The 15634-nt window shown below is 35.4% G+C and overlaps 2 protein-coding genes across 5 annotated transcripts in view; one reads left to right on the top strand and one right to left on the bottom strand.

The window, feature by feature from the left end:
• The first annotated feature begins 360 nt into the window (after nt 1-360).
• LOC107193662 lies at nt 361-1370 on the top strand. The gene is made up of 3 exons (XM_015583151.1): nt 361-594; nt 877-975; nt 1095-1370. The coding sequence occupies exons 1-3, from the start codon at nt 361-363 to the stop codon at nt 1251-1253; spliced, it is 492 nt and encodes a 163-aa protein (XP_015438637.1). The 3' UTR covers nt 1254-1370.
• A 1057-nt stretch (nt 1371-2427) lies between these two features.
• The window catches only part of LOC107193720 (centrosomin), a 49696-nt gene continuing 36489 nt past the window's right edge, over nt 2428-15634 (bottom strand). For all 4 annotated transcript variants that reach the window (XM_015583224.1, XM_015583222.1, XM_015583223.1 and 1 more), the window contains 8 exons: nt 15211-15519; nt 9363-9470; nt 6295-7539; nt 5476-5763; nt 4818-5042; nt 3967-4170; nt 3365-3596; nt 2428-3183 (listed from right to left, as the gene is read on the bottom strand). In XM_015583224.1, coding sequence (XP_015438710.1) covers nt 2972-3183; nt 3365-3596; nt 3967-4170; nt 4818-5042; nt 5476-5763; nt 6295-7539; nt 9363-9470; nt 15211-15519 — 2823 coding nt within the window. In that variant the 3' untranslated portion in view covers nt 2428-2971. The remainder of the gene's footprint in view (nt 3184-3364; nt 3597-3966; nt 4171-4817; nt 5043-5475; nt 5764-6294; nt 7540-9362; nt 9471-15210; nt 15520-15634) is intronic.

The following is a 15634-nucleotide window of genomic DNA, read 5'->3' as shown; positions in this document are numbered from 1 at the left end:
AAATAATTATAATTCTAAATATTCTAAATAATAATTAATGAAAAATATGCTTGAAAGCACAACAGTTTCGTGTAACTAAAATGATTTTATTCAACTTGTATAGATTGCTATTTCTATTCGGATAAACAATCCGTATTTTTTAATTAAAATGAAAATGTCTCGGGCCACTGATTCTAAGTACCATTTTCATGCATTGGCTGCTTATACATAGATATATAGTAACAATCGAAACGGTGTAGAATAATTCGAGATATCTCGCAAATAAGACAAATGTCTATTTGCGAATTAACCGTAATTATGCATTTATAATATCTATATTATAAAAGAGTCAAAGCCGATAAAACTGTATTGTTTTTCGTAATGGCAAAACTGCTTCCCACAATTTGGGCCCTTTTGCTGAACGTTTCTGGACTTCCAATTTTTCGAACTTGCTTCGACAACGCCATGGAGGACGAGGATTGCGAATCTCTTCTCCTGGGACCACCACTTAGCTCATTTTTCTTTAGCCTCGGTGTTTATATTATTATTCTTGATTCCACCCTTTTTCCACGATCATTTCGGGAACCTAAAGTGCCTTTCCTGATACTTTATGAGGTTAGTTATTTATAAACTTTATTTTGTTACTATAATACACGACTCGAAATAATTGGACGATCAAGTAAATAAAATGAATTTAGAAAAGCATGAACTTCCATAAGTATTCGCAGCCTAATCGTAAGTTATAAAGTCACGGTGATAAGTGTTAGATTGCCTATCTCTGAAGTGGTACTTTATACTATTTAAATCATTAATTAGATTATTCAATCGTATGTACAAGATGCAACGCCTATTGTCTAGAAAAATTATTATTGTTTAGTATTTTTATTATGCATTTAGTTCCTGGCAGCAGCGTTTTTCTTGGAGTTCGCATTGGCTTGTATTTGGACCCCCATCAATGTACTCCTACTGACTACACTACCAAAGGGAATTTACCAGGTAACGTAACAATTTATTACCTCATCGAGTGTTACAGGGAAAAAATATAAATTTAAAAACTCAAAAATCAAAGAAATTCCGAATTATAATTCAGTTACTTGTACACTTATATAAAACAGCTACTTCATCGGCTCGAACTCGAAGATGCAGCTGTGGCGTTTTTCACAAACAAATCTTTAATGGCGGTCGTGACTTATACCGTGTCGCTAACGTTTTTCCTTGTCACATTGCACATCACCGACGCAGTGGACTACACAATAATTAGGTACTGTTTATGATAAAATAGAATATTTATATCTAACTGGTGTTGCGCCCCGAAGTCCTTAGCGTCATTGCCTCAGTTTTTCGCGACTTCACACACCGAATAAACTTTGTCGATGGCTAAATTTCAACTGACAATTGGGTATGACGTGAGAAAAGCTGTGAAGAAGGGAGATTCTATTTTATTGGCTAAATTTTGACAAAAATGTGGGTGTCTCCCTTATTGCTAATTGGTAGCCTCGTCGTTGTAGGTTCGCAAGTTTTGACGACGATAAAACAGATTAGACCCACGAGGTCCTGTAGTTGGTGTTTACCTAACCCAGACGTGACAATTGAATTAAATGAAAGTATATCTCATCCAATAACTCGAGCCAGTAACTGTAAACAAAGGGAGGTGGTGGTCATTTAGGTGGGACAGGGATAGAGATAGTTACCATCCAATATCTAGGCTTAGCATGCGAATGTTTTTGTTATTTGTACTGACTCGTCTTGTTGGATGAATTATAGAAATGTATGGAACGGTCTGTTGGTGGTACCGTAGACGAGGTAGTGATTTTTTTATTAAAAAATAGTCGAAAATGTAAAATAAAGAAATAAGCCTACCTACGATTGCTCGCAACATAACCCAATAGATGGAGATCAATTCTAATAACAGTGTTAAATTTATTGTATAGGGATGACGGGGCAATGGAATTCATGACGCACGTGAAAGAAAAGTTATGGGAGAAATTGCAACGAGAAATTCCATTTTTGAACGAGGATGTCAAACCTTGTCGTTGTAAGGTTCGCAAAAGAGGTCGTAGCAGCAGTCGAGCTAATAACAGTAGACAGTGAAGAAAATCAATCTGTTGATATAAAATTCTTCTCGTATGTCAGAAAATATTTTAGAAATATATTAAATATAATCGTAAGAACTAAAGACAGTAAACTATCGCATATTAATCGATTCTATATGGTATTATTAAATATTACAGAATAATTATTCAATTGAATATGAATATATTAGATCTGTTATATGTATATATTTAGTATTTTTGTATTATATTAAAGACATTTATTGTTAGAGCTGTAAGCACATTCAAGCCTTTTCGAAACGTCATTCCCCATCCGGTCCTATTACCAGCGTATCCCCATCATCTACACAGATGGGTCAACAGCCAAGAGAAAGGACTCAATACGCAATTATTCGTCAAATGTTAATGGCACTTTATTGGTGAAGACTATGTACAGATGCTGTGTAATGATACATCGGTGGTCGTATGTACACGCGGGCGAATTTCTGTCGTCGAGAAAACGAGATACGACGAAAGGACAGTTTCGGTTTCGGCCGGAAGATCGCGTATATCGTCGGAAAAGGAGAAACAATCTACAAAGGGTCTTGACAGAACACTTACACGATTATATACAAAATTCGCAATGTACAGTTACGCCTTATTTCGAGGAGTATTCATTTTGATTTATCGTCTCGTATTTACGTGTACACGTATTAGCATCGACGTTACGCGAGTGTATGAAAAATACTTTTTCGTAATTTTATACAAGATATAACAGCCACGCCTTGGTTGGATATGATTTGTTCGAGGCATTAAAAAAGTGAACGGTAAAGATACCGTAAAGGCGTGATTATAAAAAATAAACGGTGGTGTTTATTTCCACGATATTAAACGCGCGACTCTTATATTCTCTTTTCTGTGCGGAAGATCCTTCTTTGCTCGTCTTAGCCTCCCCATCTCTGTCAGTTGTCCAAGGGTTCCTCGTATGTCCTTGTCTTCTTTAGAATACTTTTGGTAATTTGCAATTGCTTCGTTATCGCCTTCTCGACGTTCTTCTTGTTCTTATTGGACGCAGACAAATGCTGGAAAGTGTCCTCCAATGCTCTTCTTGTTTTCATCAGCCTTCTCTTTAACGTTTCGTTCTCCTGCTTTAAGGCTTCTACTTCGTCTAAACCTGAAAAATAAAATTTCATTCTTATTTCGCTGTAAAGAAGCATGTTTAGGTCTGTTAGAAAATTTTATTGTATTGTTAAACATAGTAACAACATTGCAAAATTATCAGAAAGTTTTTAAAATAATAAAGGGTCTGAAAAAATGGTAACTTCTCTCGAGGTTTAATTTCAATAAGAAATTACCTTCTATCGGCAACGGACTCTCGCTATCCGCGTTTCGACCTGGCCCGTTACCGTTGCTATTGTCTTCATCGCTCAAGAGATTGGTCATCGACTCTGTGATTTTCAAAGTGTCTTTTAACGGCCTCATGGTCGACAAAGCCGCATCACTTTCAATCCCTAAATCTGGCGAACAGCTCGATTTGCTGCGTCCACCGAGCGTTGGATAATTCACGGGAAACCAATACTGCGAATTCTGGAATGTATCAATTTCACTTTTGGTAGCAACTTTGAACAATGTGTGTGCAATACTAGATTATATTAAATGTTTTGCACAGTTCGAGATTATAAAACAAATGTTTCATCTACAGTTATCAATTTTTTGTCTAGGAAATTAATTAAAAAACTTGAAAACTTGAACTTTGTTTTACATGCAGCGTACCGTAACTATTAATTCTTATATAAAAAATGGAAAATTTGAAATATCATCAGATTGCTGCTTTAATGTCCAGGCATCGATTGTCAACCCTTAGATACGCAGTTCAAAAGATTCTAATGAAGATATCACCTGAATAAGATACCGTTTGTAAAAAAGATCAGATGGTTAATAAATATTTGCCACTAACGTTATACGATTGATACTCTTGCATGATGTCCTCGCAAGTTTGCTTGAGTATACCGTCCGTAGGTATAGAGGATACGCCACTTGAGCTTGGCGCTGAGTCGCTTGCATCATAAACTGCAACGTGCCTACGTAGTTCCTTATTAGTCACTTCCAATTCCTGCAGTCGAACTCTATGCGACTCGTTGATTTGATTGAGATCCAAGATCTGAAATTGAAGATAATTTAAAGATGGATATAATTTGTACCTTTACTTTTTAAAATTCTATATTAAGTTAAACTCGAGCGGGATAAGTAATCTGTAACTGTTTTTACAATTGAGAAACAGGTTATTCTACATGCAAAAATAATTAAAGAATTATAATGTATTTAATGTGGCCTTCATTTCCGATTAACTCGATGTTGAAAATCAATCACGTTGGTGTGTATTTAGACACCACTTGCATCGCAGATCGATTTATTATAATGTGATATTAGTAGGTATCTATTAGGTAATCATTATGAACATTGCCTATAATATTATAGTTTTCATTTTTATTATAATAATTTGATAGAAACTAATAGATGAAAGATACTTAAGTTAATGGAACAAAAACAGTATCGTCTGTAAGATCAATGTTTCCTGCAAGTGGAAATAGTAGATAATGGCCAGACACAGTACCAACCGTTTTACCATGTTGACTGCTACAGCGAAAAATGCTATACGTAACCAGACACACTTTATTTCGTTCTTTAATTCATAAATCGTTCAAAACTTGGCTTTGCAGGTATGGCTGACTGGGTATACTGTCTCAATTTTAAGAGATAGTCAATAATGAATTAAGCGAATTTTTATAATACCACAGAAAATCTTACCTCTTTGTTAAATTTATCATGCATGCTGCGAACAGTCACGTCACATCTGCTTTCCATTTTTCTAATTTCCTGCTCCAAGCGTAGTTTGTCGTTGGTCAGTTTCGTGTTCTCCACAAGAATTTCACTGTGTGAAAGAGTTAGATGGTCGAGCTCTTTCGTTAACCCTGTTATGTTTGTCTTAGCCGTTTCATTTTCATCTTCCAATTTCTTGATTCGCGTTCTCAACTGAAATCACAAGCAACATGATTTAGACGGTAACACAATAACAATACTTCTTTTTTTCCTGTTTTTTATAATATACAGAATGTTTCATAATATGTGAACATAACTTAGGTCTGAAGCAATCAAACAGAAGTAATGATAGAAGTATATATAATTTTTTAATTATTGCGATGCATTTCGATCAATAGAATATCTTCTTACAATTTTATACTTCACTATATCAAATCTCCAAGTAAGTTCAAAATTAATATTGTTTGAAAGTACATTAAAAATATTCGTCTATCTCTTAAATATTAAATTATTAACATGTTCCTTCGCATAAACCTCTGAAGTTTCAAAAATTCCTCTACATTTTAAATAACATTCTAATAATACCAGTATGTAGAATTGAATATAATATGAAAAATTATTGTAATAATGTAAGGAGTTTTGTTACCATGTCGTTCTCCCTGTTAAGCGTAATGAGCATATCTGTTGCTTTTCTTTCCGCATTTTCCTTGTAGTGCAACAACTCCGCTTTCTGCTTGGTCATTTCCGCGGCCATGCTCTCCAGATCGACCAGCTTTTTTTCTAATTGTGTTCTGCGCATGTTGTTCTGTTTGTTTTCCTTCTTCAGCGTGTGAACCTCGTGCATCCTCCTTTCTAGCGAAATCTGTAATCTCTCGCAGAATTTCTGCGATTTTTCCAGTTTGATGATCAACGGGGATATTTTTTCATCGAATACCTGTAAAATTCAAGATTTGATTTCATATTAACATTGGAACAGTAATCAATTGTTAAAAAGGGAATATAATATTCAATTATTTTTAAATCTTTAAGAGTTATTTCACGTCAAACCGATCACTTTTGTACACGATGTCTGGGATTTTGCTCAAATTGAAATATATTATAGTCCATGTGAAAATAGGGAGGGTTTATGTCATCATTTCGCTAATTTCGAAATTGTTTGAAAGATACAGACTTTCAAATTTTGCAATTTTCACCGATTTTTACGAAAACTACCCGCACAACAAAATTTCTATCTCCGGAATTACTAAAGATACGCACTTGATCTTTCTTTTATCTTAATCATAAAGGATCGTTTTTTTGTCACTTGTATTTTGTTGTATATGTAAAGTTATTTTTTCAATGCAAAAATATCAGAGTTGCAATTTCCATAAGATTTCAAGTTAAGTTAACACTAATATAATCGCTAAATTAACACAGTTTCCCCGGTGACTTTACTAAATAAAAATGTTTATCACACGATACGTACACAATCGACTGAAATCTTGGCGGTCAGTTCATTCCTAAGGGCACTGAGCTCGGAGTACAGGTAAGCGTTCGTCTCTTTCAGTTCCTGGATCTGGTTGCTCGCCTCCGTGTCGTTCAAATCGTTCTGATAAGTCTTGTGATAAGGCACGTATTCCAGAGACTCCTCGGAATCGCTGAACGTTTTTGTATATTTGGAGAACCTCGGTCGACTCAAAGATTTCTGCTGCGTCTCCTGTAGCCCGATCCTGGCCATAGAAACGGTCCTATCCGGTTCCGAGAACGCCTCCGAATCTGATTGCGTGGATGCTTGATTTTTCGTAGCACTGAGCATATTCTCGGATCGGCTCTTCTTCACCGAGCCATCGATCGATCTCACGCTCGTTCCTTCGAGACTAAACGGTATATCGTTGGTCGAAATTCCCTCGAGGGCGTTTAAGAAATCGTCGGACAGTATCTTCGAATTGGTCAGAACATCGAGAACGATCTTTTTGCGCTCGTTACCAAATGGGTCCGCGTGATCGACGTTCTTCAACATCTCCTTCATGAACTTCACCAGGTCCTTCAAATGCGTACGCAATAATTCGCAGTATTTTCTGGCTCTCTCCGTTTCATTGTCCCCGTATCCATCGATCTCCGTGGCGATGTCCGGTCTGGAGACAAGCTTCAGCCATTTTAGGTAATCGACCTGTTTCTCCAACTCGTTTTTCTGTATCAACAGCTTCTGTACGTAGTCTGTCATCGTTTTCACGTCTATGGGCTCGTTCCCGTCGACGTAGTTCAATTGTATCACCTCATTGGTAAACGTCACCTTTATACCAATGTCGTTCAACTCTTTGATAAGCGTCGACAGCTGCGTGCTGGCGCTTTCGTGCACGATGTCCGATTTGTTTCGGCTCCTCTCGTGGCCATTGTTCGCGGTCATGTGGTTGTGGAGCTTCGCGATCTCTTTGTTCTTGCTCCATAGCTCGGTGTTCACCAGCTTCTGGAGATTCTGCGTTTTCACTTGCAGCTCCTTCGTCAGCTGCTCGATCTTTCGGTTCTTCTCCTCGATCACATTGTCTTGGAGTTCTATCTTGCGCGTAAGGTCCTCCCGTTCGGGCACACACTCGTCAGGCTCGTTTTTCGTGGCTTCTTTCAGCTTCTCGAGTTCAATAACCTTGTCATCTAACTGCTCTTTTATCGTCTGCTTCTCGATTTCTAGGATTTCGATCTTTTGCTCCCTGTCTTGTAAGCGGCCTAGCAGCTCCTGTAAAGAAATATAATTTCGGTGAATACTGAATTGTTCATACGATGAAATCTTATCAAAAACTCATTTGTTTTTCTGAATCATTTATAGATTTGTTGATGAATTTCTCTTTTGCTTCGTACTCGTGTAAAAGTTATTGCAATTTATAATACAATATAAATTTTTATTAACGTATATTAAATTCACTTTTGGTTATGGTTAGTTAACCTTTCGATGGAAAAATCTACCAGGTGACAATATTACCAGAAGTATTATAATAAATTATTCGTTTGAGTTACTTAATTTATTAGTAAATTAATTCAAACCTATTAAAATAGAAAATTTTGATCTAGTTTGTATTTTATTGTCAACCGTATACAATTCTTAATGTAGGAAATAAATTTTTTAATTTTTCATAAATTGGTGTGTAAGCATTTCTTTCCTGCTCTTTAGACGCAAATAAACTCTGTGTATGTATAATATTCATATACTGTTTTGTTTGATTAAAAAAAAAGTAGACTAGAAAATCACATTGTTGTTCGGATCTATTTAAGTCGAAATTACTTTCATATTAATGGAATCTACTTAAAAAGCTTGTTGAAAAAAAGTTAAAAATGAAACAAAAGGACGAAGTCATAAAATATCAAAACAGAGTGAGAATAAGGATAATCGAAACATTTTTTAGAAATAATTATACTTTAGAGTAATTAACCTTCATACTCAAACTTGATGACCAATCCAAAAAAAATGAGGAAAAATAAATTTTCAAGGCGTTTGTGAAGTTGAAAAAATAAAGTAGAACAATTTTTGTTTAATTCTCATGTCATGCGTAGTATAATTTTTTATCCCAATTATAGATATGAAAAAAATGATACACAAACAAGACTACTATAAAAACATTGTCAGCATTGTAATTTGTTTTTTCTATAAAAACATTAAAACATTACCCATTATCAAAAACTTAAATTATATAATTTTAATAATTATATGGTGAAAAACAAATGTGAGATCCATGCATATATTAATTCATATGATTCATTTTATGATTATATAATTATACGATCAATACTTTATCGGCGTTTAAAATATAAATGTCATTTTTGAAAATGTTATTTGAGATTATAATTCTAGGTTTTACCTCCGTTTCGGTGTAAAATGTATATCGTGTAAAGGCAGTTGTATCAAATTTAATCATTTAATCGATAAACCTCTCCCTGAATTACCTATTAATTTCAATTCAATTTTAACGCTTACTCATTAATTTATTAACGACTGCGTATCGAATTCATCTCTGATGAATGAATGAAAATGCAGAATTTTGGTTGGTGTAGGTGGTTCAAGAGGTGGCAGTATGAGTTGGAAAAAGTGGGGTTTGATGTATGTATTCTTTTTTGGATTCCTAGAAGACAGCGCCGAAATATAAGGAACAGTTTTAAGGACCATGAATGTTTTACACATGATGTCCAGGAATCTCTGTTTATGACAATTTGGTGACCGTGTTGACTGCCCAAAACGCGACGAGCGTTACGACCATCGCCTACCTGCATTGGGTCGCAACAACCACATTATTGTATTACAAATTCTATTTTCATTGCACTAAAATTTACATTTCAACATAATATTTTTACCTAGTAATTTTGATTCAGTTTGAACATCGTAACGAACCTGGCAAACAAAAGCTACTTTCACTTGCCTCAGCAATCGAGCTCCAAACATCGCACACGAGTAATGAATCATTGCGACCGACAATTTATACATCTCAGCCAATTGCAGCACTCGTATAAATTACATGCTTCCCAGAATGTTCGGCCTCGTTCAGTCCCAGAAATAAAAACGAAAATTACCTGCGATTCAACTTGTATCTGCGTCTCCAAACGACTCTTCTCGGCCTTGATCGTCGCTATTTGGTCTCGTAGGTCGTTTATTTTCGCTTCCATTTCGTCGAATCGTTGCTGCACATATAAAGTATTGTTCACGTGAATGAAACTCGGCAATAAATCGGCGAAACGATTTATTTGTAGAACAAGTTGGCGATTACATATGGTGTATGTACATAATTATAAATGCGTGCGAGTTAAACGACAAGGGGGATTTGAATGTTTCGGTGGAGCATGTGGAAACCCCGTAGAGCACGATAATGGGAAGGGAGGAGTGGTGTATGAGGGACGAAGCGGGTGGTCATTGCATGCTACGTAACATCGTGTAGAGTTTTTGATCGTGATATATGGGGGTGCAGAAGGGGGGGATTTAGATTTTCGGTTTTCTTGACCAACTGCGCGGCGAGACAAGGGTAACGATATCTGGCCCCTAAAAGAAAAAACATAGATCGAGTTTGTGACTTTAATTCTTTCAACCTTAACTCTACCGCCGTTCTGTAGATGCAATCCGTATTTTAAATGTAGAGCAGATATCAGAAAATTCGAGGCTTTCATGGCCCGGCATCGTACTTTCGGTCGTTAGTTTCAGATGTAAACTGTGTTCTTCTGAAAAAATAACTCTTTATTGTATCAGTGGACGATATAAAAATCGAGAAACTTTTCTTGACAAAGCTCTTCCACGGTGGAACAGACGTGGTGTAGCAATGAGCTATTAGGGACTTAATTTGGTAAAGAAATTGTCTCAATGTTTTGACATTGTTGAGGACAGTTTCATTAGGGATCGAATAGTACAGTCGAATAGTACAAAATAGTAGTATTGTTTGGATTGTTTTTCCAAAAGGACACTGTTGACAACCTAAAGCCTCAACAGTAACGACTGCAAGATGTAATATACTATTTGGGTAACACATGAGGAATGAAGATGATATAGAGAAAAGATTATATAAATTAATCAGAGTGTAGGACAGAAAATACAATATTCCCTCTCTATAATCGTGCTTTGTTAAGCTCTTCATAATCACATTGTAATCCCACTATGTCACAGAATTAGATGACAATAGGGGAAAGAACAAAGTCCATAAATGAATTTTTAACCAATGAAATTATTGCAGAATTGTGCCTTCTGTTCTCTATAATCGCATTACCAGTCCCGACTAGTGAGACTATAGAGAGGGAATATTGTCTTGCGGTGATGTAGTCAAATAGATTTCATTTTTATAGTTTTCTAGTTTTGGAAACTGATTAAACTTATAAACATAATCACGAGTCACGAATTTATCGTGTTGCAACTATTGAAAATACAAGGTAATCCGCAAAATAAAATTTATTATTTATTGTGCGTAAGATATTGAAAACGTTGTAACTAATCTTCAGACAGACATATTATTTATGAAAATAATGGAAATAATCATGAATTATTTTTTCTTGAAATATTTACAAAGCTTTAAACCATAATGTAGTAATCCTGTTTAAGGATCAGTTTTCATTTAGAAAAATCAAAGGCAACATTGAGAATTGATATATTTTAATTCACAGGTTATTACACATTACAAATTCATTTTCTACCCTTTTATTTAGAAAATATTTAAAAATTAAGACTTCATTATTATAGAATTTTTATTTTCGTTGTTATACAGTACACAAGATAATTGCAGTACTTATATTGTTGAATTTTTCTTTGAAGAGTAAACGAGTTTCTTCAGATAAAAACAAATCTTTCATTTTAGAAAACTATTTAATATAATATTTTTTCAAATCTACAGTAGCAAAACAAATAATCAATTGTGTTTCCAACGGACCAGCCTATACATATATGTGTCACAGATTAGTTTATACTGTACTAAATTAAAAATAAATGTACTGAGGTACTTCTACAAGTACTAACTATAAATTATAAAGTATCATTATTTTTAGTTAGTGTACTATTTAATATAACAATAATTAAATACAAAATCATCAAAACATGATGGATTTAAAAATTCCTAATTCTTGGAACAATCGAAATGTGGATGATACCTCATTAAAAAACAGAACAATTTTCAATTTTATTATCTATGTTATCCATTCATAAGATTCCAAAAAATTTAAATACACGAATTTCAACACAATCCATTGTTCTTATCTGTTTTGTATTTATAAACATAAGTGTAAATTTATAATATATTTAATGCGATTAAAATTCTACTCGAAAAACCAAAGATACCCGAGCATATCCATTACAGTGGCTTCCTAATCACTTAAAGATCTGCCAAACATTTCAATACAAATTGCCTATAATTTTCACTATTTCGATTTTCAAAAATGATTCTACGAATAAACGTGACGGCTGTTTATTTTAAACCTAGATTTTTATAAATTACCTCATATGAAGAATTTCTTGCTAGCACGTTAATTACACTGGAAATTACGGAACACCGTGCAATTTCACAGACCCTCCTCCGAGAAAAAAAAAACGCTTGATAACATCACCTACCTCCATTCTCACCGAGGCACACAGACAGGAGAACATCGTTATCGATTGTTCGATATCCGTTCGGTGTAACGTATGCAAATCAAATCTGTAACGGTACTCGACGCTAAATGCTACGATACAATTAGCACTGGCGAATATCCGTGAAAGCACAAAACCGGCGTGTATCTTCGAATCGACCTCCGAGCACTTCTCCTCTCATCGAATCGGAAGATCGCGAAAAATTCGTCGCTCAGTCAGCTAGGTTTCGTGAAAATTGTCGCACGTGTTCTCCGTTTGAATCTCGTCGGGGGGAGTCGTTTACTTCGTTGCAAAATCAGAAAAAATTAATAACAAACCGTAAAGTATCGTCACCTATTTTTTTCTTTCGTATAATATCGAAACGAGTCGTTTTCTATCGAAAAAACGGAAAAGATATAGAAAAGGATTTCTCGATGCGTTCTCGAGTCTCCTGATCGGGGTTCTGTCGATCGAAGTTTAATTGTTTCTTTTTATTTTCTTTTTTTCTCTTTTTCTTTTTTTTGTTATTGTCGTTCGTCGTGGAGGGTAACCACGGTGGTTGGGTACAGTCGAGATGAATTTTCGTGCGAAGACTGCCGAGAACCGATCGTGCAGACTTCGCGAGCAGGCTGTCTCTATTATTAGACGAAAGGCATGTCTTCGGTTTGGTGGCTCGGAGATACCATGCAGCCGGGGGGACTTGGTGTTCCACGAAAATCCCCCGATCTTTAGCAAGTAGCCACTCTCTTCATTCGATTTTATTAAGTGCTCGACCATCGGTAATTCGTGCTCGTTTAGCATGGAATTCGCGTGGGTCGGTTTTAATGGCAGACGATGAACGTCGAGTGTCCTGAACTGTGGCCTTCAGGCGTCTGAAGACTATCGACATATGGGGTGCTTTGTTTGAGGAGTAATGTCGTACTTCCTCGTTAAATCAAAGACGTTTAAATGACGTTGCAATGAAAGACGATGAAATTAAACCCGAGCGAGATTACAGGAACTTTGAGATCCATGGACTGATTTACAGATGTCACTGTATCTGTGTTTGACAAGAGACGCGCGGTTTAGTTGTCTATAAATAAATGAACTGACTTTTCCTCTAGATGAGAAGATACGAGATCGATACCATCTGTTTGAGTGCTTTAGAATTTTCATGCTAACATAGAAAAGTGAACTGGTACAGTTCACGCCTATTTTGTAAGCTAACAATATCCAGATAGCATAAGACGTTTTAAGGACACCTATTTTACGGCTATTTTAGGTCTAAGGCGCCTTTAAATCGTCTTTAAGGCGTCATGTGTTACCTGGGTATTAATTTACTTTTGTGTGAAAAGCAATTTCATCGTTTTCAGCGTAAGGCAATTAAATATTGTAGGCAAGCAAGAGATAATAAAATTTGTTTCCACAGTCAATTTTGTGACAATTACTTCAATATAGTGTAAACGAAGAATTAAAGTGACAATAAAGTGTTATACCTAAACTGATACCAAATCCTAAATGCTATCATTGCATTGGTATCCATAAGATACTTTTATAAATTTTGTCTTGACATAGTAAAAGAACTCGGATCATAGCAAATACACAGGTCAGAAATCAAGAGCAAGCTTGGATTTTGAAAGACCTTGGAACCTAAAGATCTGGACTGGAGCCCAATTAAACTATATATAGACTGGTCCATGGAGACTCATCTGAGAGTATAATTGAGGAACCACTCAGTGTCTTGTGTAATAAACAGATTTCTCCAGATTTTATGTAACTCTGTAGGAAATTTTGATGAAAGTGAAAGAAATACACAAAAGTCTTTTTGCTGTAGTAAATAAATGAATCAGATATGGGAAATTTTCTTAATACAGAAAAACAATACATAAAATAAATTACATACTTTCAGCTCTTCGAACTAAGTACCTAATGTTCAAGAATTGCATCTAGAGTCAAATTAGACAATTAGATAATTGGTGGATGCAAAGTGAATCACTTATTTATTCGTTGTAAACTTTAACAACTAATTACTGATTACCCCATCAATTAGCAATTGTCTTAAATAATACTCAATTAGGTATTGTATTGGAAGAAGTGAGAATGTGTTGTGGTTAAATGGTTCAGGGTTCAGATATACTATCATAAAGCAATGTAGAGTGTTTTTATAGAATCATTAGTTACGAGAACGTTGTAAAAAATTATACAAAAATTCATTAATATTCAAGCTAGTTTCATCCTAGACAACAACGTACAGAACTGGTTATATTTATATGTATCTGAGTGTATTACAATTCTAAATTTACGACCATTAAATGTATTTAAATAAATTTTGTAAATACAAAATTCTACGTTGTCTCCGTACATATAACCAGTAACTGTATACAAAGTTGTACTGTAGATTATAAACTGTGTAGTAACTGTACTTCATTTTATAATCTACAGTAAATATATCTAGATTATAACTGCAAGTACCACAAGTGTACTTTCCCACGCATGACATGCATAAAAATTCGAAATCCGTGCATAAACGTGCGCATAAAATTCTGTTATTTCCTAACAGAGAACATTAAAGAAATAAGTGAAAAAGAAGGTCGCTTAATGTTCCCCTGAATTGGACGGAATCCAGCAAACAATAAGAATAAAAAGAAACATTAGAACTAAAAAAATCCATACAAAAAAAAAATAATTATTAGAACTCGAGGACAAGCAATGGCTAAAAGTTTCTCTCGACCCGTGCGTGCAAAAATTCTAGTCCAGTCTGGTAAAAGTGTGCAGAATGAACGCTGTCGCGATGGTTCGGTTCATCGTCAATATATAAACAAAACAAAAAATGGCGAACGGTACCCCAAGGCGATAGGTGTCATGCAGTAAAAGTGATGTTGTCAGTAAAGCAGAAAAGTAGCAGTAGAAGAGATGTTAGGTGAGTTCAGTGTCTCTGAAAGAAAGAGAAACGTTTAATAATACTAAGTCATTCCGCGACTATGTTTTCTCTCTAAGCGGCATTCATTGCAAAGATCCAAGTGTCGTCTTTGTGTTTCTGAATTCGTATAGGTATTAAAACAATTTACCTTTAAGAATCGACCTTTACATGAATTGTACGATGGTAGCTAAGTGTCAATGAAAATGAAGGAAAATCTAGGTCAGATCCGCGCTTAGTTCGCACAGAGTTTGCTTCTGATTATCGTAAAATGTGACGTCTTTGCAAAAATTATTAAGGAATTGTGACATAAGAATAGTTTTGCGCGTGGTCAATATAGTGGTCATTCGTCGCGAGAAAGTTACAGCAATGGAACAAATTGTGGTGACTATATCGTTATTCAGAAACGCAGAGACAGTGGAGCAGAGTTGAAAAATCATGATGTCGACCTGATTGCTGGGATCACGCTCGTCCCATCTGTCCCTTCCTGGCTTCGAGCTTTCGCCCTCCCGTAGTCGACTCAGCTCGATTTCCAGTTCCATGATCTTCTGTTCCTTCATTAGCTTGCTGCTTTCCAACTGCTGTTGTCTTTCCATAAAGCCTTGGATGGTCTTGAGCGCCTTCTCGTGGTCACTTTCTAGCTTCTTCAGTTTATAATCTACAGTTTCTAGATGCTTTTGCATGTTGCACAGTTTCAGTACCAGTTGCTTATTCTTTTCCTGACGACGTTTTATTTCGGTATCTTTCTCTTCTAGATCCTGTACAGTACAAAAATAAATCAACTGTATTGTGTTAATTTGCATACGTTTAATTAGATGATCTTGACAGATGTGGTTGGGTAAGAAGTATAAATGTGTTCACAACGAAGTGTAC

This window comes from Dufourea novaeangliae, unplaced genomic scaffold (genome assembly GCF_001272555.1).
Source record: "Dufourea novaeangliae isolate 0120121106 unplaced genomic scaffold, ASM127255v1 scaffold25, whole genome shotgun sequence".
In the NCBI taxonomy this organism is placed as follows: Eukaryota; Metazoa; Arthropoda; class Insecta; order Hymenoptera; family Halictidae; genus Dufourea; species Dufourea novaeangliae.
The sequence above is the reverse complement of the archived record's forward strand: the minus strand, read 5'-3'. Positions and strand labels throughout refer to the sequence as shown.